Here is a 26,352-nt window from a genome sequence, read left to right as displayed (position 1 = left end):
TAGCAACAAAGGTAAATAGCAGCTGGCAGTGTGGACTATCATTCAGGGCCACATTTTAAAATTTTGGTTTAAATTAGCTCCACTATATATTATCATTAAGTAATTATTTTTTGTCCACTTCTAATTTGAAGATTAAATTCACCAGAACATACTTGGTGGTGCTACCATCTCGCAGATTCTGTGGGAACATAAAACGAACGATGCAGTGGCATACTGTGCCCCTAATTCACTGATAATGTTATCATATCCTGCGTTATCAGCGACAGGTGACACTACAGATTAGAAAAATGAATTGTTGCTCGTCCTGTTCAGTATGCACCGACCGCGACAAGCATATCTGTAATGTTATGATGAGAATTTTAATGTTCTCCAGATTCTAAACACTCAGCATTGCCATTTAAAGCTTATCTTTATATAATATTTATAAATACGATCAATTGTCAAAGTAGTTATGAATAGGTACGTCCAACGCCCGATTTGAACTTCCGCTAATTACGGTGCCGGATGCGAAACGTACACGACCGAAACGTTTAAATTCCCAACTTTCGGGATTCATGTTTCGGGGCTTGTACATCTACTTTTTCCCGAGCTCGCTTTGCAACATCCAAACTCTGCCGTTCGGAGTTTGAATGTTCGTGTCTCATCTTCCACTTCTCGAACTGCACTCATTCAGCTTGCACCTTTCAAAGTTCAAACATTCGACCTCAATCATTCGAAGCTTAAGCTCGTATCATCCTGGCATCGAGTAACCATCCGCTGCCTTTCAAACTCGAAATCACCAACTTTCAATTTCTGCGTCTTCTGCAAACATTCGAAAACCAAGCTGCCGGAAATTCATCAATTGATCGTCAGCCGCAGCGCAGCGGTATAAACCGCTCGAACAAAAATGAAATTGACATTTCAGCGTCACAATGATGTTCCAGCATGCGAGTACGCGGTCGGGATGCTAGAACATTGGGCTTGGAAAGGAGATTGGCTGATTGGGATCAGGCTGGTCGAGGCCGGCTGCATAATCGGCTCGTTTCGGGCCCTCTTCCGGGTCTTGTCACTTGTCGCACTTGTTGTCACACGGAACACGGTGCACCGAGGCCTCGCGGTGTGCAACTGGAAAACAGTTCACGCCTCAGCTTCGCACGACAAAGGCTCCGAGCTGTTCACTCGGCATTGACCCGACAACTTATCACTCTTGTCACGCGGATGCGTCCTCGGAGCGGACCGCACGCGGATAAACGCTATCTCCGCGCGGTTCCTCGTATCTCCGCGTATCCGTTACACAAATAGTGCTCGATAATTGGTGGCAACTATGCGGAACCGAGGCGCGTTCCTTCGTTCGATTGCATTCTAAAGACGTTGGGGACAATCGACCATGTGTGAGTACGATCTTTGCGAATATTCGGGTACGTGACTTCGATAATCGGAGGTAATGTTCTCTCTTCGGGAAGAGAGGTACTCCGAAGACTGCTCAACATTGTTCCATATTATTTTTGGAAAGCAATCGTAAGAGATGTATGTATATGGTTGAAGAATTTATATTGATTTTTTTCTAGTGGATTAATAGACTGCGGATTTTATGCATTTATCACTAAAATGGGTAGGCGTTTTTTAAAGCAGTAAAAACATTAGAAAAATTTTTAAATGCTGTTACATTATTTTCAACCTATTAATGGTATTAAGAAAGAAAATAAATTTCAATTTCACTCCAGTTTGTTGCAGTTCCGGTAGAACATTTTTATTTTGCATAAAGATCCGCAGTCTATAGATTAATCATGTTAATCCCAAATTGTATAGAAACAGAAGGAAGGGGAAACAATTTATATAATTTGACTGCAATATTTTTCAAGTGTAAAGTTAACACCATTTTCAACTGTAAACGAGAAGGAACCAATATGTGAAAATACAAGGGACAAAGTGGAAGGTAGAAAGGCTATTATCATAGTTCCTTCGGACTGCAAAAATAATTCGGTAGAAAAAGTGCGACGAAGAAATGGAAAAAAGTAGAAAAGGGAAAAATAGAGAATACGTTTTTTGAAGTGTCTAATCGCGACAGAGAGGGCCACACGGCCGGATTTAAAAGCAATTAATCTAAGAAGTTTTTGACGTCATGGCACGATCGGGGCGGCGGGAGTTTAAGTCTAACTTCGCTACTACATATTTACGTGCATCAATTCACGCTAATGAATCCCGCGATGGGGCACGAGTACTAATCTCCGTGGCACCGCAAGCTTCGTATTACCTTAATCCCCGTGTCGAGTATACGTATGTATGCTAGTCCGTGTATCTCGACCCGTGGATGAGATACGGTGGGAAAAATGGGACGAGCATCAACGATCTAATCAAACGGCATTAAGCAAGTTCGACTAACGCGAGGCACGTTTCGTCGGGTGTGATAAACGTGATCTCGATTGCCTGCTTATGTCTCTGTTTTGCTTGCTTGCTTCCAACTATCCGGACCTTGTTCAATCTTCCAATTGATAGAGGAATTATTACGAAAAGGTAATTCGCGCGAACGCCCGATTTTACGACGACGTAAAACGGCGCAAGGTCCGAGGATCGATGGTCCAGTCACATCGGTGACTTTTTTCGGAGATCGAAAAGAGTTTATGGGCGGGATTGAAGATGTTACTGCCGATGTTCGCGTTTGTACGGGGTGTCCCAAAAATGGTTGTACTTCCTTGAAAGGGCTGATTCCTCAAGTCATTTGAAGCAACTTTTTCCTCTGCGAAAATGTCCTTCTCGGCATTGTTGAGGAATTATTAATGAAAAACGCGGACCAATCAGAACGCGGCTACAGCGGACCGATTCCGGCGCGGCCAATGCCAACGCCACGCTCAGCGGGGCCTGTCGCCGAGCGACAATCGGTCCGCTGTTGCCGCGCTCTGATTGGTCCATGTTTTTCGTGAATAGCTACTTAACGAAGCTGCGGAGAACATTTTCGCAAAGGAAAAAGTTACTTCAAATTACCTGAAGAATCACCCCTTTCGAGGAAGTACAACATTTCTGGGATAACCTGTATTTATGTTGAATTAATTAATGTTAAACTTTGTTGTGATAGTGATACCGTTAGACGTCATTCCGATTTATGTTTCTGGAATAATGTTTAAAAGTGGGACTGCGTTCGGTCGTGACCGACTGTGAGAAAGAATATTAAATGAATGAGGTTGTAAAGTCTTGTGATTTTTAGTGTAATCGTTATCGTATAAAACGCAACAAAAATTGTTTTAACATTCCTCGTGCCCCGTTGCGTAACGTGTTATCGATGCACGGCAAGCAGATAGCGACAGTTCACGTAAATTCGTATTTTTATACACTGTTATAAAGAAGATAAAGTAAAATTTTATTTCCCGAACTGTCGGTTTTACTGTGACGTTACGTAAATAGAATGAAACGCGCAGACATCCGCAGCCTATTGAAGAGACGCGTTAGATGTCGTATAAATTAATTCGTGATCATCGCAATCAATCAATTTGTGACTTAGCTGTTTCTTGAATAATTTCTATCGATCTTGAATAATTTCTTTGATTCGTTTAATCTTTCCACTGCTTCAAACTGCTTCTACTCATTTTGTATCATAGATGCATAAAGTCCGCAGTTCGATGATCATTTCACCTACCAACATCGAATGTGCAATGTATGGAGAAGAGCCTACGGATTAATTTGTATAGCTATTAGCACATTGTTTGCGTACGATCAAATTGATAACGTCAAGCATTTCCATCAGAAAATTAATTTTCAGCAACCATATGATATTTTCATCGTTGGTGAACACGTAATTTATAAAGACAAGGAACTAATTGGAATAAATTCGCGCAGCAATGGATTACACCGAAACTGCAGATGCATCTCGTCGCATCGAACGCGCCGGTTATTCGCTTACGACGTCATCGTCAATGCAACCGATGCTGCGCCGTTCGCAACGATGAAGCGCTGTCGCTCGGTAACCGCGATTTACAGCGACGAATTTCGACGGCTTACAAAGTTATTGACAGCGCGCGCCCGTGAATCAGGATTATTAGTGACAGCCGGCGACGGGAAAAGAATGTGAAGTGTCGGGGTGGACGGGTATCGCGGTTGGAACGGATTCAGGCCGATGTTAATCCGTTTCAGTTTTCACCGGAATTTTACCCCCGTGCTCCATCCACGTCGCTCTACATTCTACAAACCTCCCACGCGAAAGTCTGTCGCTCGTCCCTATCCACCGTTCTCATCGTCTAATCACTTCTCTGATGCGTTGCTAGTAGTATTGTCCCGGGAGATTCTCTCGCAATGTGCACTACATACACACAATACGCAAAAACTGAGAGCGATCATCTGTTCATTGATGGTTCTTCTCAAGCTTCCTCCTATTCAACCACGCCATTTGCCTTTTCAGCCCCTTGCACTATACAGGGTGACCCAAAAATGTACTTCCTTGAAAGGAGTGATTCCCGAGGTCATTTGAAGCAACTTTTTCCTGTGCGAAAATGTTCTCCGCGGCATTGTTAAGGAGTTATTAATGAAAAACGCGGACCAATCAGAACGCGGCTGCAGCGGACCGATTCCGGCTCGGCCAATGACAACGCCACGCTCAGCGGGGCCAGTCTCCCAGCGGGAATCGGTCCGCTGTTGCCGCGCTCTGATTGGCGAAGAACATTTTCGCAAGGGAAAAACCCTTCCAAGGAAATACAAAACTTTTGGGACACCCTGTATCGTGAAGCGTATCAGACTCGTGACGTAGACTTCAAACAGTATCTACTGAATATAAGTGTTATTAATCTTGTTTGAACCGAATAAAAATTCTATTTTGTCGTTATCAATATAATATGTAGTCACTCTATTATATAGGCATACAATATAGATATACATTTTTTCTTCTTGCAGGAAATTATGATCGATAAAGAAGTTCGAATCGCTGTAATCGTAAAATGTGACGTGGTGCAAGGGGTTAAGAAACTATTTTCGCATTACGTGCATTAATCGGTTGTCACATGCTCGGTTGTTGCGTGCGTTAACAGCCGACGGATTAGAGTTATACAAAAGGGGAATCACGGGACACGCGATAAGAGATAAGAAAGCAATGACTTTCGACGTTGCCCGTCAGCCAGTGAATGTAGTTAAGAGTCAACATGACCTTGTTATTTATTATTACCGTTTCAATTTTACAATCTTTGTATTACGTTTCGCCGAAGGAGAAACTGAATTCTTACACGGAGATATTTGTGTTTTGTTATTTTGTTCGATTAAGTAGCTTTTTTTAGAGCTAGCATATCAAGATGGATGGTCCGTCATAATCATAGTGGACACCAAAATTGTTTAGAACGACTAGCGGGGCTTGTGTAGTGAATGAGGACTCTTTCAACTCAGAATAAAATATAAATATTTGATCATCAACATTTAAGATTACTCAGGTAGGGTTAAATAATTGATTATACAACGTGGGTCAAAATTCGCGGTACAAACGAGGCCAGAGAGATGTAAAAAATTAAGAATTAACAAAATTGCGTCGAAGGTTTCATTTTTGAGAATAGTGGATTTGAAAATGCCCTCCAAAACTCTTTGGAACGCCAAAGCCGATCGTAAAAAATTGGAACGAACAATTTGCAAAGGATTGTAGGGAATTGTAGAAAATAAGTATAAAGAGTCGACTCCTTCCGCTGACAGATTGCAAACGATGCAGTTCCGACAACCGCGAACGCAAAAGCAGTTATCGGACAGGGAAACTGCGAAGTGAACGCAAAGGAAAACAGTGGTCTCGATGACTGTGCCGGTGACTTTGCAGACAACTTACAGCGACCGGTTCGACGCACCAACTTTGGTTTTCGCGCGCAGGTTCCACCCGGTATATCGTCTGGTTCTCGGGTCTGCGGAATTAGCAAAACATCCCGAAAGGAGGAAGAGACAGTATAATGCACAACGGGTATGCCCCGTGTTTATCGAAGGAGGTGGGAGCACCTGCCACTTCCAGCACGTCGGGAAAGTACGCGATGGATCAGTCAGTGTCCGACGCACTTGTGAGATCCATCGAGCCGCGACGATCTCTCGATCGCCATTGAACGGGGGAGCTCCCGTTCACCTAATCGTTCTCCGTTGGAAACTGTCACGTGTCCGCCATGCCGTCGATCGGGGTAGGTAAACCTCAGCCTGCGGGGGTGGCGACGCAAGCCGCTAATAAATTAACCCTTTGTCTTATTATACCAAGATGGGCCACGTGCTGAACACTATCGGGTAATCGATTATCGGGACTAATAGCGAGAGCTCTGCGAAATTGGTTTACGTCTTCTGTCCTATTATAATAATACATTAATAAATTCTTAGTAAATCATTTTTATTTGTTCAGTTCTTGTGGAATTGCTCTAGTGTTTTTTGTATTGTAATATTAAGAACATTAAGTAGATTGTTTTCTTGGACATTGGCCCTGTAGAATATACACAAAGTATAGAAAATTTTTAGAAAATTTTTATTCTAATTTTAGTAGTTGTACAATTGTTCCAGTGTCAGTCAAAACAAACATTTTTCATATTACAACAGCAGGAACAATGTGGCAGTAGATTGCTTTTTATTGAACATTGATCTTGTAGAATATCTATATCTGAAGTGTACATGTATTTAATTGTCTCTAACAAGAGATCAATATGATCATTTTTCACTTCAGATTGATTAAAGAGGAACGTTCTATTTCAGAAAAATCGTGTGATTAGAGACGAAGCGATCATGATAAATTTCCTTGCAGGTGCGCATGAATGAACCATTCATCGCTCGATTATTGCTTTTCTTCAAACACAGAAAACTACATAACGAGATAAGATAGGTTTAGAAATTCTCTAAAAATAGCTTGAAAAACGACATGGCCATAAACAAATTCGCCGTTTTGGAGCAGTCTACAGTTTTCAATCTAAAATTTGGAAGCGAAGAAATCCGGGGCAACTTTTCCCGACACGTGAGGCTCAATAGAACGCCGATTTCCCGAACCTGTTTCGCCAATTTCCATGAAGCGATAATTTATCTGGTCGGTTCGTCACGTAGAGGGCACGGTTTACGGTCACGCGTGATGCAACAACAAAAAGAAACGGGCGGCGTTAAAACGTGAAATTACGGCGACGATAATCGTCGAGGCTCGTTCGGCTCGCCTTTCTTTCGTTTTGTCTCTCGAGGGATCGACTTCCTCTCGCGCCGCAGTTCCGTTTCGACAAAATCCGTGATGGGGAGCGGGGGGGTTGGTTTAAAAGCGGGGCTTTAAACGGGCGAGGCGAGGGGGCAAGAGGGTGGCGAACGGCTTTGACGTATCGATTCGATAACTTTCCCGGAGCCCTTTTCGTTTCGTCAATGGAAAAGTTTTCGAAGGCCCCCCCCCCCCCAGAACCGTCTCGATTTATCGTCGACGATGCAACCCCCGTTCACCCCTGGCGAAGAAACGCGGAAATACGACGCGACGGAGAGAAAAAGCGCCGGTAAATCGAGAACGGTGGGTTGTAATTGTTCGTGCGAGCTCGCAATAGTTTCCTGTATCCTCCCGCCGCTGACCCTGCTAATGACTCTGGCCAAGTTTCGGATCGTTTTCCGAAATTTCGCAACGGTGCGGATAGAAAATTGCCGGCCGAGGAGCGCTCGGATATTTTGGAACGTCTTCTGGCTCGTTGCTCGATTTCTAACCTATAGTCTATTTAAAATGTGGCAAATCGAAAATATCTTGAGTGACTGGTGTTCCTTGAGAAATTGTAAATTGATAAAATAGAATTGGAGGAATTTTCTTGTTTTCGTTTTAACTTGCGTTTTCAATATATGTGGTGAAAATAAAAAAATTCTCGTCAAGCTTCCGAATTCAATAAGAAAGAAATCAACATAATTAACTATGTCTATCCGATACAGTTCCGAATAGGAAGTCGGTCGAGCAGTTCGACCACGCTTCGAATAACCTGACCCGCTCCGAATTTTGCTAACGTGCATCATTCGCGAGACACTTTTGCTGACAAACTCATTCTGCGACGAGCCCTGTCGTTTCCAAAACCGGTCACGGTGTCGTGTAAAAAATTGAAATCCCGTTCGGAGATTGCAATTCCATTGTGTTTCACTGTCTCCAGTTTTTAAAATCGTGTTTCTCATTGCTGTCCCATGATTCCAAAATAATTCACAAATTGCATTATCCCGTATCATTGAACGTAAAACGGGCCCGCTTCTCGCAGGTGAACAACCTTCTTTGCTATTTCGATTAATTCATCAGAACAAGAACCTAAACACCATTTGCCATAATTGTTTCGTGAACGGCAGCAAGTACCGAGGAAGCACTCTTCGTTCGTCCCTCGGCTGTCCCTCGATCTGGGATTCATAAGCCAGCGAGTCGTCTCGGCAGAAGCTGAAGAGTTCGCAACTTAAGGACGGAAGAGCTTCCGACGAGCGACTCCCTGTCCCCTATTCTTTGGCGACGACTTGTCCCCTCGTCGGCCCCCGGTCGTGGACCATTAAAGGCGGGCCGGAAAGTTTCAGTAGGCACGCGGTGATTTCCCAAGCCGGGTGCAAGCTTAACGAGCCTGGCCGTGGGTCGCCGGCAATTTTCCTCGTGAAATTCCGCGGATTTCGCCGGGTCGCGCCTCGCGAAATTATACCAGCACCCCCGGCCGGAGAAACTTTTATGCCCGGCACGTGTCCTTCCGGCTGATGGAACGCGTCCCGTTGCGTTTTTCCCACTCCCCCTTGTCGCCACCTCCGTAGACAACATCCGCGCCGAAAGGCTGAGGAATTCCGAGGGTTTCCGAGGAATTCCAGGCACGGTGAGGATTTTTTACGGGGCCAGTCTCACAGGAAACGAAATCTTTTTTTCCAGGTGCTACAGCTGCTGCTGCTGCAGGGATCCTTGGCAGTCCTCGTCGCCGGGAAATCCGGTAAGTCCACCCACTTGCTCCGTATCTGTCCGTCTATCTGTCCCTCGGACTATCTTCATCCCCTCCTCCCCTTCTCTCTCTCTATCTATCTTCTTCTTTCCCTCTCCGACACACTCCCACGGGATAATCGCGCTTCGAGTAAGCTGCTTAGGGACCGGACATTGTCTGGAACACTCGGATGCCTTCGGATCCGGAGGCAGGCTAATGCTCTTCGACGATTCGCGTTATTTGTCCCGGGACCCAGGCTCCTTCTCTCTTACAATCCTTCGCAGGATCGATGCAATAAGGTCCGCTTTGTACCAGAAAAACGCGGGAACGAGAGATGATCTTGATGCGATCATCGGCGCGCTAATAGGCTTCTGCCGGTTAGCGAATAATGCGGTCCAGGGTGAACCGGTTAGGTCGAGGCTGGTTTCAACATCGTTCTCGCTGATTTGATCGAACGAGGTTTAATTAACGGTTTTAGTACTTCGCCGGTGGAGAAAGCTCTTTGGAGACTCTGCGGCATGTTTTACGGTAATGTTTTCGGCTAACCCGTTCGCGTACGCTCTGCACTTCCAGTTGCTTGGACCTCTAGATTAGAAGAGACAGTAAACGAGTAAACATTTCTATTTTCACGATTCCATTATCACGGAAATTGGATTTTTACCGTGGAAAAATTGAAATTCACCTAATAACTGGACCGTAGGAATGACTAATCATTTTGAAACCAATTGAAATATACTGTACCGATTTGATCGTAACAAGAAAAGTGTAGATACGATTTTATCGTGACAAGAGTATAGATACGAGAGAAACAGAATTAAATTGGTGATGTTGCATAATGTCCTTGTTAGAAAGAGGATTAACATTTTTGGATAAAAATCTAGACAATTGTTGACGATAAAGTACTCTACAAACTAATCTTCGAAACAGTATCAAGATATTAATCTCCTCACAGTGGAAGAATTATTGACACCAAAATTCGATGTCTATTGTAGTACTGTACATTGCATAAATTATAATATTGTAGTATTAATGTATAATATTATAGAATTGAAATTTATGCAGTACCTTTAGCCGTCACGCGTGAAAAGTAATTTTAGAACCGGTAGAGACCATCGACATAAAAATTCGAATTCTATTTTAATAATTTACATAGTATGTATTCCAATACCGCAGAATTGATACATACTATTGTAGAACAGAAATTCAGTATCTCTTGCCTTTAAGTGAAAAAAAAAATGATTTTAGAACAAGTCGAAGGAAGCAAATCTCAGCACAATATTAAAATTGCTGGAAAACTCGTTTTCTATCGAGAAGGCGTTGAAATTTTTCGAAAGTTGTCGACGATAAAGCGCAGCGCGAAATAGCTTTCGGGAGCAGTCGAACGATATTAATCTTATCGCAAACGGGGGAAATAATCGGCAGCGGTGGACCGAAAACCGCGGAAACCGCGAAACACCGGCAACAAGAAGGATAAGAGTATCGCCGACGGGCTGCGCAACAGAGTTACTCTTCGTTTCGGTAATGAAATTTCGGAAATTCTTCCCGGTTCGCGCGCCCGCAACAACGACACTTAATTAATCTTTACGCGGCGCATCTCTCGTCCCGCTGATTTACATAAAACCTCGATTTCAAAGCGGCCGCCAGTCGTCACGTGCCGAATACACGTATCCCGGGCTCCCGTTTTTCTTTCCAACTTGCAACTTGACTTCGCGATAAACGCGAAACGAAGAACAAACCTGCCCCTCGGAGCGTGCGAAACAACGTCGTTAACGAGACCGAAGCCTTGGAGACCAGAAAAAATTCGCGGGAATTCCTTTGTGGCTCGTGGTTTCGCACCGAAAATGATAAAATGGCACAAAAGACGGCTCGAGACTACTTGGGATTTCTCGTTTGTTCCTGGCGAATTGAGAAAATTAAAAATAAGACGAGTGTATGTTTACTACATAACTAAGGAAATTCAGGGACTGAGAAGCAGAGTTTGAAGATGTTTCAAGAATGATTGCATGTAAAAATATCCTCTAAATTGCAAATTACTGTAATTGTTGCGGGAATTCATGTTTAAGGGTTGAAAGCATAATTCGCGATATTTAGAAAATTATTAGAGGGTCTAAATCGCATTGTACTTAGGGGATTTCGAATTTTGGGGCTCGAATGAAAATTTAGAAAATCATCTTCAATGCAAATCGTCCTAATAGTTACGGAAATTCAAGTTTAAGGGTTGAAAGCACAGTGTAGGGTATTTAGAAAATTAATAGAATCTAAATTGCAGACTATTTTGTGGAAATTTAAATTTAGCGGGTTAAAGCATAATCAAGGTATATAGAAAATTATTGAAGGTAAGAATACGCTGTAATTTGTAAATTACCGTAATAGGTAGGGAAGTTCAGGTATAAGGGTTGACAGTATATTTTAAAAACACCTACAGGGGTAACTATTGGGGATAAAGGTACCCTAAAGTGCAAGATGCTGTGAAGAAATCCAAGTTTAAGAGCTAAAAGCACAAAATACATTTACAAAATTAGTGGAGATAAAAATATGTTCCAAGAAGCAAGCTGCTCTGCAGAAATTCGAGTTTGAGGGTAGAAAGCACAATTCCAAGGTATCTCGGAAGCTTTGTCAGCACTAGGATATGTAAATTGACTCAGTGCGGTTTCGTGATATTTCCAAGCGAATATAAAGCATCGTTCAAGAAAATATAACCAATAGGTTTGCACTCGCAGTGAAGTGTGCAAAATTAAATTTACAGAACGTCGAAAATTTTCCAACAAACCTAACATTGTCAATGGACATCTGCATGGAGATCTGTTTTAAAATACAAGAAAACATATGTGTGGTGACAAATATTAATGACACCTCTGCTCTTTGCTCGCTGTAAGGAATTTCCTAATTGATAAATTCAACTTGATCTTCATAAAATAAACCATGACATTTAGAATGTGCACAAAGGTCCACAGCCTAATTTATCAAGGTAGCGATGACTAGACTGCGGATTTTATTTTTATTTTAACATTTAAATGATATAAAGACAAATGGGATTATCATCGGTTTATTAAAATGATTAATGGAAGGAATAAAATTGTATTTTGTTCCAGTACCTTGCAAATCATGCGGAAAATGTTTATTTCGCATGGAGATCCGCAGTCCGGCGATGGCTTCCGGTCGCCATTGCAATTCCTGCGAGAATCACGCGTCCCTGTTGTGTTTTCCAGTCTTGGAAAACTTTCGCCTCTTGTTTTCGACGTCCGACTGGTTCCCAGTCCAATTTGTCGGTGCCGAATCGGCACGGGTTTTTACAAAAATCGTCGTGTTACAGTACCGCGAGTGATCGACAAAGATTTTCGCCGATACGAGCCCACCTCGGAGGACGATCATGGCAACCTGGCCGTGCCGTTCAATCTGGAGGAGACTTACGACCTAAGTTTCCGCGCGATCGGCTTCAACGGCACCTGGCAAACGGACACGGACATCCTTTATACCGATAACTATACCGGCGACGTACGTGTGTTCGACGTGCCGTCAGGGATCAGCCGAACCTTCGTGGACTCGTCGATCCTGGTAAGGCAACGAATCGAGCTTTCCTAGAGAAAGGGTGCACCATCGATCCGAGCCGAATCGAGTTTCGGGGGAAAAAGGAGACAGATCGGCGGAGAGTGAATTGCGGATCGGCAAGCTTTCAACTTCGGAACGATCTAACAAACTCTTGCCGATGGCGATGCGCTTAAAACTTACCAGAAAATTTAACCCTTAAAATGAAGACACGGTAAAAAATGTGGGAAAATGGTGTAAATTTTCAAAGAGCTCACAGCGAGTTTTAATTGGGTGTGTTTAATTTTTGAACGAAGTTTCGAGTTTTAGTCGAGCTCCCAGCCGGGCCCGTCTGTTTCCGCCGGAACCGGCGCGTAACAAACAGCAAAGGCGTGTTTAATTAATCGTATGGAAATTCTCTGCACTGTCCGACTCCTCGGCGGTGAATTACACGGTCCACTTTCAAGGCGCGAACCAACAAACGATATTGATTCAAGCGACACGTTACCCTCCGCTTAATTTGCCCAGGCCGCGAATCGTCCGCGTCTTGCTCGTGCGAAACGTCGACTGAAATCACATCAATTAGCACCGGAAATAGTCTCGCTCACCCCTCGATCTCTTTATTTTTCAGCGAACTGGCTTGCCTATATATAAATTGTTATGCTATCGCAATTATTACCCTGTGGCATTTTCTTTAGTTCGAAACCTTTGTTTCAGTAATTAAAATTAATTAGTGGGCCATGGTTCTTTGTGTCGTGAGCGGGTATTGTTAAACACGTTAAAATATACGTATCGACAGAATTTTTTAATTTTTTTAGCGAGTTTTACTGTGAGAAACATTTTCCTTGCTGAAGGGAATTTTCCCCTCGGGCGGTCTTTTCTACATACGATTAATTACACAAATGGAAATTTGCATAAAAATTCGCAGTCTGTTAATTAGTAATTGATGGTATTCGTTCTGTGAAAGAATTCTGAAACCTCCATTATGGTTTATATTTTACTGTATTTGATTAAATGCATTAGCTCATTCATTTTGCAGTCTGTACAATATTTTATGAATTTTTAAATGATGAATTGTCTAGAATATTTTTTAATGTCCGAATCGATTCAATGTACACCTCCACCTTACGTGACGTAGAAAAATAGAGCTGCGGTCTCGGTTATCAACGAGTTATTACGCTATCGATCGACACTGTCGATCCAGATGATTTATCACGACGCCACGCATACCACATCCACAATCTATTTTATCAACGGTATGGATCGTTCCTGTTACGCCTCGGTATTCCGATAGCATCTGGAGCCGCGAATGTTTATAATCCTCCGTAGTCGCTATACTTATTTATTTTATACACGTGGCAATGACGAAAGATGCTTGGCTTTGCCAACAGATGCGAAATAATTGCAATAAAAATTGTCTGCATTCGTTGCAACATACAGCAACTGCATATAAATCTATTCCTCTTCTGAATCATTTTAATAAGTCCAAAATAATGAAATATAATATAATATTTTTAGATTCCTAGAGATTTTTAGAATCTGCCTATTCTTGTCATAAATGCACAAAATCCGCAGTCTTCTAATAATAATAATTCAATTTTAAATTTTTAGAGCCGTTACGAGAATCCTCTGATGACATTTTCGCATGACGACACGTACATCCTCATCAGCTACGATTTCAAACCTGTAAGTGTCCAATATTACTTATAATGCTACGGATTGCGTACTATATATTCACATATTGCACTCAGATTTTACAAACGCGATTCAACGAAAAACTCAAACTGCAATTAAATCACATGCAATTTTAGCACATCGAAAAATGCTTCAATACGACATACGCTACTTTTTGCAGGGCTTCAGGCACTCGAGGCATCAAAGGTTCGACGTGTACGACAGGAAACACGGGTGAGTGTTCTCTGGCTCGCGTTTGCACGATAACTTTAACGATGCGCCGATAAGCCGAATTACGAAACGATCCGACGTTTCTGTCGCGACGACGACAAAATTAACGTTCGCCACGCTGTTTTCCGTGTACGCTCGTTAACCATTGTGTGCACAAAAGTGTCGGGGACCGTTGCGATCGGGAACGATCTCGTCGATCCGTTCCGTGCCGATCTAGTTCAAATCGAGACCTTGTCTGTAGGACTTACACGAAAATTGCGGGTGGACAACAAATACCGCTTGCGAAGTGGTCGACGACGAAGAACGCGTTGGTTTACATTCTGGACAACGATATTTATTACCAAGAGTTCACCGGTCAGAACAGTCGGACTCGACGATTGACGTTCACCGGCGTGCCTGATGTTGTTTTCCATGGCGTGCCCGATTGGGTCTACGAAGGTGAGAAGATTAATAAAAATAAATTTGGCTCGAGGCTTACAATATTCATAGATAGTCACGTAGAAATTAATTTCTTCGCTTAGTAATTTTAATAGGTCGTAAATAATGTGCCGGTAGTATTAAACTCATTTGACGTTTTTTCTATTTTATGTGTCACCTATAATAAGTAATAGTTTGAATCACATGCACCATAGAATCGATTTCATGGTTCCTTGGGGGAAGTAAAAGCTTGCTCGGGTAGTCTGTGGCAGTCACCGCGTTAATGAGACACAGGAGTCGTTATAGATCATCAGAATGACCAAGATCTACGTACACATTTGCAGAGGAAGTGCTGTCCTCGGCGGTGGCTCTCTGGTTCTCCCCGGATGGCCGTCACCTTGCTTTTGCGACCTACAACGACACCAAGGTGAAAGATATGGCCATTCTGTATTATGGGAAACCAGGTGCCATGAAGGATCAATATCCCACGGAAGTGAAGATCAAGTATCCGAAGGTGAGTTTAATCAATTTATCATTTGCCACCCGCCGACTCATCAAAAGTTGATCGTATCCGAAGCAGCACAGATGATCACAGAATATCTAAATAATTCTTAAGATCAATCTTCCCAAATTGGGGAGTCCCGACATTTATCAATAAAATTTCAGCTAAACTTAAGGAACCGAACCGAACTAGGTTAAAAGTCGATTAATCCTGACTCGCGGGAATGCAATAATTCTGTCGGGTTTAATCTTTCGTCCGTCGGACAAGGGGCACGTAATATATGATCCGTTTTGTACGAAAACGGTGCATGTCCAATAATTCTTGTTCTGAGATATTTACGATTTTATGCATCAACGTACGAAACTTTTGTCCGATGATTCGCGGGATTTATTGCAATTTTAGATCGAGACGGGCTAGTCCCTAATTTCTTCTTTCGCAGTTACTGAAATAATAAAATTGTTTGAATCAGAAATTTTCGAATGCACAAATTACGATAAAAATTGTATGAAGTCTGACTAGCGTAAATTCCGGAGCACGCAAAGAGAGAAGGGGGATTTCACGATTAGACAATCGTGTCATCCCTTTGGCCAATTTGTCGACCGACGGAGACATTCGTCGCGGGTTGAACAGATTAGGAAGCTCAGTACAGTCGACCGGTCTCGTTGCCGGCTTTAAAAGGGGATGAAAGGGTTATCTCGCATTTAACCCCCCGGTTTTTCTCACCGGTGCGGCGGCTGTATCCCGTGTCCGATGAACGTTAAGGAGAATTAACTTCCTTTCTCTCGATCGTTGAGAATTCTCCGCGATCCTCTCTTCTTTCGTCCGCTATCTCCGACGTGCAAGCAACAATACGCTCGAATCAGTTACGGTGGCTTTTCAGGCGGGCAGTCCAAATCCAATTGTAACCCTGAACGTCGTTGATTTGGATAATCCGTCCTCCAAATTGGTTAATCTCCAGTCACCCATCGTCGACGAGTAAGTATCCTCGATGCCTTCGCTGTCATGATTACGGCTGTCGGGTCAGATTAGCATGATTTTGAACAAACAGGGCCGACTCTGGCGTGCACCGCGTAATACTAGTCGCCTGGTTCTCCGATATCTTATCATCAGCGATTATTGACTGCGACGGATATTCTTAACACCGGAGCTTAGACTCTGATACTCTTATAATTCTCTAGAATGACTTTTCTTTTCTGTTTCAATTAAATGTGTCTATAAAGACGCAGACCAATTTTACATTTTTTCGTGTCAATTATCGATCGATTTTAATCTATCTCATGAGCTGCAATAGTAGAAATTCCTGGGAACTAGTATTGTATTGACTTGGGTCGAGCTTATAACGAGGCAGTTGTGGATAAAATTTTGTTCTCGCTCTAAGTTGGACCATCTACTAGCTTATAACGAGGCAGAGCTTAATAGAGCGTTCTATATGTGACAAAAATTAGTCTGAACGTTTCATAAAAAAAAAAAAAAATGGGAACACAAATTCTTGAAACTTAGTATATTGATTATAATAGTCAATACTGCCTCGTTAGGAGCCGTCAGGTGGGACCAAAGACGATCTCATAAGAAGGCAGCCAGAGTCGAGTGTCCGGAATCCAATAGCAATCGAAAACCTCGAAGAACACGAGAGATTCGTCTTCCAAGTTTTCAGAGACACTGACACATAATTTTCCATAGAGAGAACGTTCTGTACACGGTGAACTGGTGGGGTACACACGTGGTGGCGACCTGGACGAACCGGGTACAGAACAGGTCCATTCTAGTGCGCTACGACACCGCTGGCAACGGGGAAGACCTCCTCTACAAAGTGGAAACCAAGGGTTGGTTGCGAGTACATCCCCCGGTTTACCACAATCGATACGCGGTCATTTTGGAACTGCAGAACGAGGAGACGCCGGCTGGTCGGTTCGTCCACGCGATCCTCTACGAGTACAGGTTCGGTCAATTGATCAGGCTGAAGGATTTAACCCCGAGCGCCTCTGAAGTGATCAGCATCGTCGCTGTGGATCACACCAGGGAGATCCTTTACTATATTGCCACCGGGGTCGGTCAACCGTCCCAGAGGAACATGTATTCGGTGCCTTTGGACGGCAGCGAGCTACCCACTTGCGTCTCTTGCAACATTATTACACCTGAAGGTCAGTACCATGGATCATTTCCTGGCTGCTCGCCGAAAAATTAAATACCTGCCAATGGGACACTAAAACAAATTGCCTAGAAATAGTACCTCGTATGAAACACCCCAAAAATGGTACACTAATAATATGGAACACCCTAAGAATTATATAAAAGTGTTGTCTAATATCAAACGTTCAAGAAATTGTCGAAAAATGGTACCTTAATAATATGGAACACCCAAAAACATTGTCTAAAAATGGCATCTAGTTTTAGGTGTTCAGTTGGAATTCGTCAGCTTTACCGGAGATGTTGAGAACGTGAATTAAGTATGGTTTCTTTGGTACCGTTCACAGGCAACGTCTGCACCTACGTGTTCCCCTATTTCTCAGCCAAGGCCTCATACTACGCGCTGGCTTGCACCGGGCCTAACCCCCCGTTCGTCGTGATCTTCGACTCTTATCAAAACCCGCTCTACTCGTGGGAGGAGAACCGATCTCTCAGACGAAAATTGGCCGGTCGTAGCCACCCACGTATCAAGAATTTAGACGTCAGGGTGAACGGCTACGACAGCAAGGTTAGGCTGTACCTGCCTCCCGACTTCGACCAGAAGAAGTCGTACCCTCTGCTCATCAACGTGTGAGTTGCCCTTAATTATTACCATTCGTAAGCATGCAACAGTCGAGGATGGATAAAAATTCTCCAGGTCAATTGTAAGAAGTCAAGTTTATCGTGAGTTGTCAGTTTTATCGCGAATGCATAAAATTCGCAGTGTAATTGTAAAAAACGTAATTATGGAAAAGAATCATTCTGATCATCAGTGCTTTAAGTCTCAACAGAAGAGTCATAGAAGGAAGTTAAACGATTATTACAACTATAGAAAAATCTTGCTTTCCCCTGTCTACAAATTCCTGTGCAGACTGCCAACGCGAAGCAGATGTTAGACACAGTGATTTCAACGAGGCATGAGAACGGGAAAAGAATTTAAGGCGAGAATTTTAGTGGCCCGTGAAACGAAACGATCGATAAAACCGTGAATCAACCGGCGTCCCTCGCTTTTTTACACGCCGTTCTTTACGTTCCGCGACATTCCCGCAGGTACTCAGGCCCGAACACCGTAAGAATCACCGAGCAGAACACCAATGGGTTCGAGTCGTACATGGTGACCAACAGGAGCGTCATTTATGGTCATATCGACGGCCGCGGGTCCGCATATAAAGGAAGCAAGATGCTGTTCGAGATCTATCGCCGTATCGGCACCGTGGAGATCGAAGACCAGATCGCTGTCACCCGGTAGGTAGTTGCTGGTTTTTGCCAAGTTGCTCGGTCAACGGTGGTTCCGCCGTTTTTGGACGGAAACCACCATGTATTTGCTGACGTGGCCCCAGGTGGGCTTGAACTTGCTTCGAATCGAGTTTCATGGTCTGGGACGGGTAAAGACACGTGTGTACCCGACTGTCCGGATTATAATTCTGCACTCGGTGCAGTGGGTTTAGTGCTGGGATGAACAGCTGAACAGATTTTGCGTTTACATGATTTTCCCTTCCATTTTATTACCAGCTCGACTACAATTGTGAAATAGTTTTTGGTTCTCAGATTTTGCTGAAATAATTTCCTTGAGATTTAATGTTCTGTTTGATAATTTTCAGGTATTTGCAACAGACATACCCCTGGATCGATGCGAACAGAACCGCCATTTGGGGTTGGAGCTATGGTGGGTTCGCAACGGCCATGACGTTGGCCACTGACAAGGACTCGGTCTTCAAGTGTGGCATATCGGTGGCACCTGTCTCTTCCTGGATTTATTATGGTAGTTATATAGAATTTATCCAAAACTACATAACAATTTTGATAATTTAATATAGAAGGAGATAACACAATTACTTTATCTAACATTGATCATGGCTCATAAGACCACGATAGAAAATGGTAGATCAATTTCTGAGAGGCCATTATAGAGAGAAGACTTCCGTTTACAAGATGACACCAAGTCAAACGCAAAAAGACATTTGTTAAACTCCAAGGAATCATCTAGACACTCATCTATCATCAATAATTTTTCAAATCAAACGCTAATTTTTATGAAACTTTGCACAAATGTTCATTACATCTACCTAAGAATTTACCCGTATTTCCTTCATGCCCCATTTTTGCTTCAAGGAAGAAATCAACCCTTTTATCCGAACCCACCCTTACACGTAAGCGCCCATAAATTTCAAATGACAAAAGATATCAAAAAATGTTTGAAGTAAAAGTTCTATCGTATTTATAGGTCTATAAATCTGTGCAAGAAATTTCTTCAAAAAATGGAAAAAAATTTTTTTAAAAAAACAAAAAATGATTTTTCCAAAAAAATGTTCGCATAGGTTTATGGGTCCTAAAAATCGATATAACATTCACTTAAAACATTGTTTAATATCTTTTGTCGTTTCCGATTTATAAGCACTCAAGTAGGAGGGTCGGTTTGGATGAAAGGGCAGATTTCTCCCTTAAAGTAAAAAACGAGCACGAACGGGATACGGGTAAACTCTTAGGTAGGTGTAACGAACATTAGTGCAAAGTTCCATTAAAATCGGTGTGTATCAGTCACCGGGGTACCTTTGTTAGCGATCCTCTAACTTTGTGGAGTGGCGTAATTGATTTTTACCTCCGAATGACTCAGCTTGCATCCAACAATGGGGCATGGTACATCGGGTAGACTTAAACTCGGAGCACAATGACCAGTTTCTGATGATTTTCGCAGACTCGATTTACACGGAGAGGTTCATGGGTCTGCCGACGCCTGACGACAACCTGGGTGGGTACAACCGCACCGATGTGACCAGAAGGGTGGAGGGTATTCGCGGCAAAAAGTACATGTTGATACACGGGACCGGGGATGACAACGTCCACTACCAGCAAGCCATGGCCCTGAACAAGGCTCTGGTCGACAAGGACATCATGTTCCGGCAGCAGAGCTACACGGACGAGGCGCACGGGCTGATCGGGGTCTCTCCTCACCTTTACCACACCATGGACCGATTTTGGAGCAATTGCCTGGGATACTCGCACGCTCACTGACCCGAATCCCATCTGGATTAGTGACCGGCGACCCACCGCGTCGCGACGCCTCTCCTGGACCCGTTCGCTTAAGTCCGTGGCCGTCGCTCGATCGCCTAATCCGAGCGTCGCCCGCGCGAAACTCGTTCCTCGCCGACAAAACTGTCGCGAAACGCCTCGTGACACCGTCACGGGCCACTACTATGCTGTGCTAAATGACAATCGCTAATTCTCTTCGATGTCGGCCACCTTGAACCTCTGCTATTTCGATGATCCTAGGATTTGGCCAGAGACGATCCTAGTCTCTGCTCGACCAGCTTCAGAATCGACGAATGCAGAGCTGGTAAATTTCTAAGACACGTAGAAGAATTGATCCACGTTTACATACTTAATACAATCCTTTGTCGAGGTTTAAGAATTAGTTTCAGGTATGCAATGATTTTTTTTTGAAATTTTCGTAGACGCTGAAATGGCTGTCAGTTTCTTAAGGATTTTAAATTTTTGACTTGTTTGGAAGGTACAATTTGAGAATTTTTTTCAGTGAACCGTATAACATATTTTGTTAAAACTTGCCAAGGTTATTGACATACGTTTAGACTATATTCCTCAATTTTTATAGCCGATCACCATTAAAATTGCAATAGTTATTCATTTAATTCCTGACTCTGTTCGTAGAGCATGAAGCGATACGTTCCAGTGGAAAGGTCTACTTCTCCGATTTTTAGTTTTTCCATTTTAGGTAATATCGACCTATAAATATTCAGGAGCATAGTGTAAGCATGTATGAACAAACCTGCAGAGTTTTGTAAAGATACCTTGTCCCGTTCGACAATAAAAAATTCCGGATCGTGCACCCTCGAACTATTCGGGGATCACATTGAAACGCATTGTGCATTCACAATAACTCCCGATTGTTTCTTTTTACGCGCTCCATTGCACGCTGCGTGACTGCTGCAGTGAATATTGTCATTCTCGGAGAACGTGATGCAACGGATTGTTAAAATCACTTTGTTTCGCTTCGGACGAATTTTTGGGAGCAGCCTGGATGTAGCTCTCCGCTCCGAAAATAAACTGGATACCGATTGGCACACTCAACTGACCATTGTAAAGCGTAATTTCACTGTGACTGCTCGACGAATGTTAATTAAAAACACTGAAATTCTCTTATTGTAAGCACGAGCAGGTTGAATTTCGTTAGCGGTTCTATGATTTGTGATCGTTAAAATCGAAATTGGTATGTTAAATGTTGGTCTAACAAGTGCAAATTGATTACATTTTTATTTCAGTGCAACTGCTCAACGTATATTTAATCAGCACGTAGACAGCTTCAAAAATAAATTTCTCTCATCGTATGCATGGGGGAAGGTTGAATTCTATTAATAGCTCTACAATTTAAAATGGTTTAAATCGAAGTTGGTGCGTGCAATTCCAAAATTTTGGTCAGACAAGTGCAAATTGATACACAGCATATTGCATTTTAATTGAAGTGCAACTGCTCAATGAATGTTTAATTACGTTGATACCCTCTAGCTTTCGGTCCGCCAGGTACCAAGACCCGGGACTCGCGACTCGTGTAAATAGAGTTGGTCACCGGACGCGACGCGTCCTATTTATTTTTTACGTCCAATCAGCCGGAGCACCGTGCAATATAAAGTCCATGATTGGCCGCGCGATTTCCGAATAATCACACGGCCGAGCGAGCCGGCGAAATCGCGTGAAAAATCCGCGAGCAGATAGAATCACAAATGAAGGAACAACGGGGCAACAGCCCTCGTCGAGCGTCAAAGAAGGGAAAAGCAGGGCCGGGAGATACACGAATCCCGTTCCTTTTGTTATATCGCATCGATTGCACTTCATAGCCCTCCACCTACCCCTCCCCCTTCCCCCCTGGCGAATTAATCACCGATTCGCACGAGCGGCCACGCGAGATTTGTTGTTTCCACGTACGAATTTCAGGGACGACGCGCTCGCTGACCTAAAACACTTCGCTCACCACCCACATTGTTTTCCCATCTTATTTTTCTGCTCCTGTTTTCTGGGCTTCCTTCAACCAACTTTTCCTACTTTGTATTTAGTATTCCGATTCTCCGGTTATTTTCAGTTTTCTTTGCGGGTCGGTGTCTCTCCTATTATGCTTTCCAATCTTGACATTAATTAAGTTGCTCCCTCATTTTCCTGTTTACTCGCTCTCCTGAAAGTTTACCTGCCCGTTCTCCACTTAAATCACTGTTTCCCGGGCGGTATTTTATTTTTCCACGCTTAATTGCGCTCGGAATACATAACTTTTTGACTTGCTATTCTGCTAACCAGCCTGCGCCTTTTGTGCGGCGGATTGCTTCGTTCTTGCTCACCGTAGCTGGTTTTGCTATTCTGGAATTTTCAAGCAATGCGTACCTTTAGCTTCGGCATTTTTATTAGGCTAGTTTTTCTCCAGGCCAAGAAGAACGAAATCAGTTTCGGAAAAGGCGAAAAATACACGACTTGCATTGTCAAATAACTGCAAAGTTATTATTGAAAGGAAGCAGCCATGGTCACCGGAAAACTTTTAACTTCCGAAGCTGAAGTTTCCGATACTGAAGTTTCTCCAGGCTGGAGAAAACTAGAAAAAAAAGAATGATGCCAAAAGCAGATTGTCCAGAGCTATTGCTCTCCGATCGACCGTGAAACCGATAGAGAATCCCGGAAACGAAGTTTGTCGTCCTCCCAGCCGCCATGACAGTAGCGATCGGCGGCCAACAGGACCTTTGTGCAATTTAATCAGTTTCTACGTATCGCTCCTCGGAGGAACCACTTGCCAGGGGATTGGGGTTGCAGGTGAACGACCCTCTCCCCACCAGAGGGTACCCGACGATCCGGAACACCTGATTCGCCGGTACGTTCGCCGAACATGGGACGAGTGTTACAACCACGGGAAAGTTTCCCCCGAATTTCGACAGGTCGCTCTCGTTTTTGCCCCCTCTTGTGTTAAATTGGGGGCTGGGGGGAGTCGACGACCACCGCAAGGGGTTTCGGGACGGTTCGAATGAATATCGGCCGTTTGCGGCTTGCGGCAAGTAGAGATTTTCGATACACGTTCTGCTGAGAGCTTTTCGAAGCTTTTTTATCGTTCCACTGAAATTCTTGTGGACACTGATGCTCGATGACCTTCAGCATCGAAGAATATAACGATCACGGTTAATACTACTGAGTGCGAGGGAACTTTGTTACGTTATTGTTCCATGTATTTTTGACTCACCACTTTTGGTCGAAACACATAGCTTCCACCCCCTGTGGTTTTTCGGAAAAAAATCGTGCCATGAATTTTGAGGGGTTGTTGTGAAGAGGACACTTCAATCTTCGTGTCCATATCGTTTTCAGTCCAGAAACAAATTTTGTAAACCTCGTAGAAATATTCGAATCTCTAAAATGACTGATGAGCGACACAAGTACTCAGGAAGTTCTCGGCAATTTTGTAATGTGAAAATGTCGATGAAAAAAATAACGATTTAAGGGATTAAAAGGGGAGATTTCACGCTTTAATATGAGTCTAGGTAGAACATTGTACGATTCGTTTTCACGAATTTACAACAAATTAAAAGTCAAACCCCAGATTCGACGATCTTTTAACTTTAATTGTCGGTACAGTTATTAGAAAAATTGTATGTAACAATTACGAATGTTCAAGGATCCGCAGTTCGGTCGCAGGTTCGTGGTAAAATGTCTCAGGAAATGTTTCATTATACTTTCCTCGCGTCACGAGGGCGAGATCCTTTCGATATCGCGCCTTTATCGGGGAACAACAGCGACCGCCCACGCAAGGATGTCCGTTTCTCGGTGAAGTGGGCTAAGGCCTCTGTTCAACCCCTGTGTATGCATATCCCGACGGTTTAAACGCTCGAATAAACGATGGGGCATCGCGAAGGACGAGTTGGCACGCGAGGCCCTCTGTTTCCTTTTGATTTACCGCTCTGGATCGTTTCGCGAAGGGGAGAGAGAGAGAGAGAGATAGAGCGGATCGAGGCCGGTTCAAGAACTGTTTGTCGAGCGTCCAAGACGCACGGACAATTACCGGAGAGAACGTTCGGGTCTCTTCCGCCGATTGTTACTTGGAACTGGACCACCAGGGGAGTTCAGCTGAATGCGGACGTCAGGGTTAACTACAGGCAGACCGTTTCTCGATGGGCATAAACGGGAATTATGCGACGATCGCCCGGACTGGTTTAATTTCCCGTGACGCATCGAACGGGATCCAAGTAAAGCGTAAAAGCGGCGATGAAGGAGCAGATTCGAAGTAATTGAAAGGGCGGGAATTGTTCGTCTTCCTAACTAGATGGATATAGGGATTGGCAATTACTTCGTCCTGGTGAAAATTATTTCGAAGCAGTAAAATTACTGTGAATGGTAGTTGATTTTTAACTACATTTAAGGGTGCACTTTGGAAATTTTTTGGGCAAGAACTGGATGAGATATTGTTATGAAACCTGACCTGAAGTTGTAGTAGTTATTCATTCAGGAAGTAGACTCTTACCATATGATGGTTCGTACGATGTTCTGTAGACAGCTTCTCGAATTATAAGAATCATTAATATAATCTTGATGGTAGCAATGTGTAAAAATTCATAAATATAGTCCAAGCCTGTATGAACAAATCTATCCAAGTTTCATCGAGCTACTTTGTTTAGTTTCTTAGAAAAAAAATCCCAAAGTTTGCTTTCGAAGGGTTGACAAATAATGGACTCCATCAGATACGGGTCGTACGATGTTGCGTAAACAGTTTGTCGAATTATAAGAATAATTACTATAGGTTTGATGGTAGTAATGTATGAAAAATCGTACAGATAGTTCAAACCGATCTAAACAAATCTATCCCAGTTTCATCAAGCTGTGTTGTTTAATTCCTGAACAAAAAATTCCCAAAATGTGCCCTCGATGGGATGAAAAACAGGAAATAGTCAATCGAAGAACCGACGATTCCTAACTGTATATCCCAAGGATCAAATCGTTTAAAATAAAAATTAGCCAGTGTATGGAGAGTTCTTAGAGCATCCGATCTGCAAGTGAAACTCCCGAAACAACAAAATTTCACAAGGGTGCAATCGACTTTCTTCCAGCCCCATCCCCTGCGAAGCTTTCCGTAACTGGAAAAGTTGCCTGTCGTGTACAACGCTTTTCGAGGCGTAGTCTGACGCATTAGGTCGTATGCAAATCTGGACGATCAGCGAAACAACCATCGATTTGTCATCCTGGTGCTTCACAGCAGCCAGGAACTCGGAGACGGTATCCGTTTTCCCACGTCCCGCGGAACACGAAGATTGGTGTCCGCGTCACCGATAGCGTTTACGCGTAATGAAAAGCGCCGGGGACAGACAGAAAGAGAAGAAGAGAGATGAAGAGAGAGAGAGAGAGAGAGAGAGAGAGAGAGAGGGAGAGAGCCATTGTTGCAGCCCCCGGACCCTGGGGGTTGACAATGGGGATGCACCCCGAGAGGCGACGCAGCTCCAACAAGGAAGACTTTCAACGCGGGAAATAGACTCCGTCCCTTTTGTCTAGTCCTGCCAGCCTTCCCAAGCTCGTAGCTTTTCATTTCGTCCTGTCCCACCCACGCCCAGTCCCCGCGTCCCTTAACTAACGTCCGCTGCAATTTATGCTTCCTCTTCCTTTTTATCGACTGGCCGTTTTACTCGCTGTCTGGGACGCTCCTCTGTCGTTGCGCCTTGTTAGCCGTCATCTTTCCTCGTTATCGATTCGCGATACTCGGTTGCGTTTTTCGGAACGCGACACCTAAGCCTGGAGAACCACCTTTCCTCCAGGTTCGGTGGATCAGGTGTTGATGAATTGGTTGGATGGACTGGATACTTGAATTCTTGAGAAATTAATTTTTTCGTGGAATTTATTCCTACAACGTTAACTAGGAATGTTCATAAGCGTCTTCGGAAGTTGGACACATTTTATTGGAAAGGATTTCCAATAAGAATTTTGACCATTGTTACAGACTGTCTCACCGTTAATGGAATTATTGAGGGAACT

General features: G+C 43.4%; 1 protein-coding gene across 2 annotated transcripts; it reads left to right on the top strand.

Moving 5' to 3' along the window:
* Nucleotides 1-1,211: 1,211 nt before the first annotated feature.
* Nucleotides 1,212-21,697, top strand: LOC143356016 (venom dipeptidyl peptidase 4). 2 transcript variants are annotated; one of them, XM_076791313.1, is made up of 14 exons: nucleotides 1,212-1,370; nucleotides 5,806-6,101; nucleotides 8,795-8,852; nucleotides 12,154-12,395; nucleotides 13,977-14,051; nucleotides 14,221-14,273; nucleotides 14,512-14,708; nucleotides 15,032-15,201; nucleotides 16,070-16,164; nucleotides 16,870-17,330; nucleotides 17,664-17,946; nucleotides 18,406-18,600; nucleotides 18,957-19,117; nucleotides 20,051-21,697. In XM_076791313.1, exons 2-14 carry the CDS (start codon nucleotides 6,087-6,089, stop codon nucleotides 20,365-20,367), a joined length of 2,322 nt encoding a protein of 773 aa, XP_076647428.1. In that variant the 5' UTR covers nucleotides 1,212-1,370; nucleotides 5,806-6,086; the 3' UTR covers nucleotides 20,368-21,697. The 2 variants fall into 2 exon arrangements, with proteins under 2 accessions (XP_076647428.1, XP_076647427.1); XM_076791312.1 differs by lacking the exon at nucleotides 1,212-1,370 and having other exon boundaries at nucleotides 5,655-6,101.
* Nucleotides 21,698-26,352: the final 4,655 nt, after the last annotated feature.

The sequence above is a fragment of the Halictus rubicundus genome, chromosome 8 (assembly GCF_050948215.1).
Source record: "Halictus rubicundus isolate RS-2024b chromosome 8, iyHalRubi1_principal, whole genome shotgun sequence".
Taxonomy (NCBI): Eukaryota; Metazoa; Arthropoda; class Insecta; order Hymenoptera; family Halictidae; genus Halictus; species Halictus rubicundus.
This window is presented reverse-complemented; position numbering and strand designations above follow the sequence as displayed.

Excerpts from the sequence above, each read along its gene's own strand:
- LOC143356016 (XM_076791313.1), top strand. Across the intron at positions 18,601-18,956 it reads GACCAGATCGCTGTCACCCG|GTATTTGCAACAGACATACC; the intron begins GTAGGTAGTTGC and ends GATAATTTTCAG. Across the intron at positions 19,118-20,050 it reads CTCTTCCTGGATTTATTATG|ACTCGATTTACACGGAGAGG; the intron begins GTAGTTATATAG and ends TGATTTTCGCAG.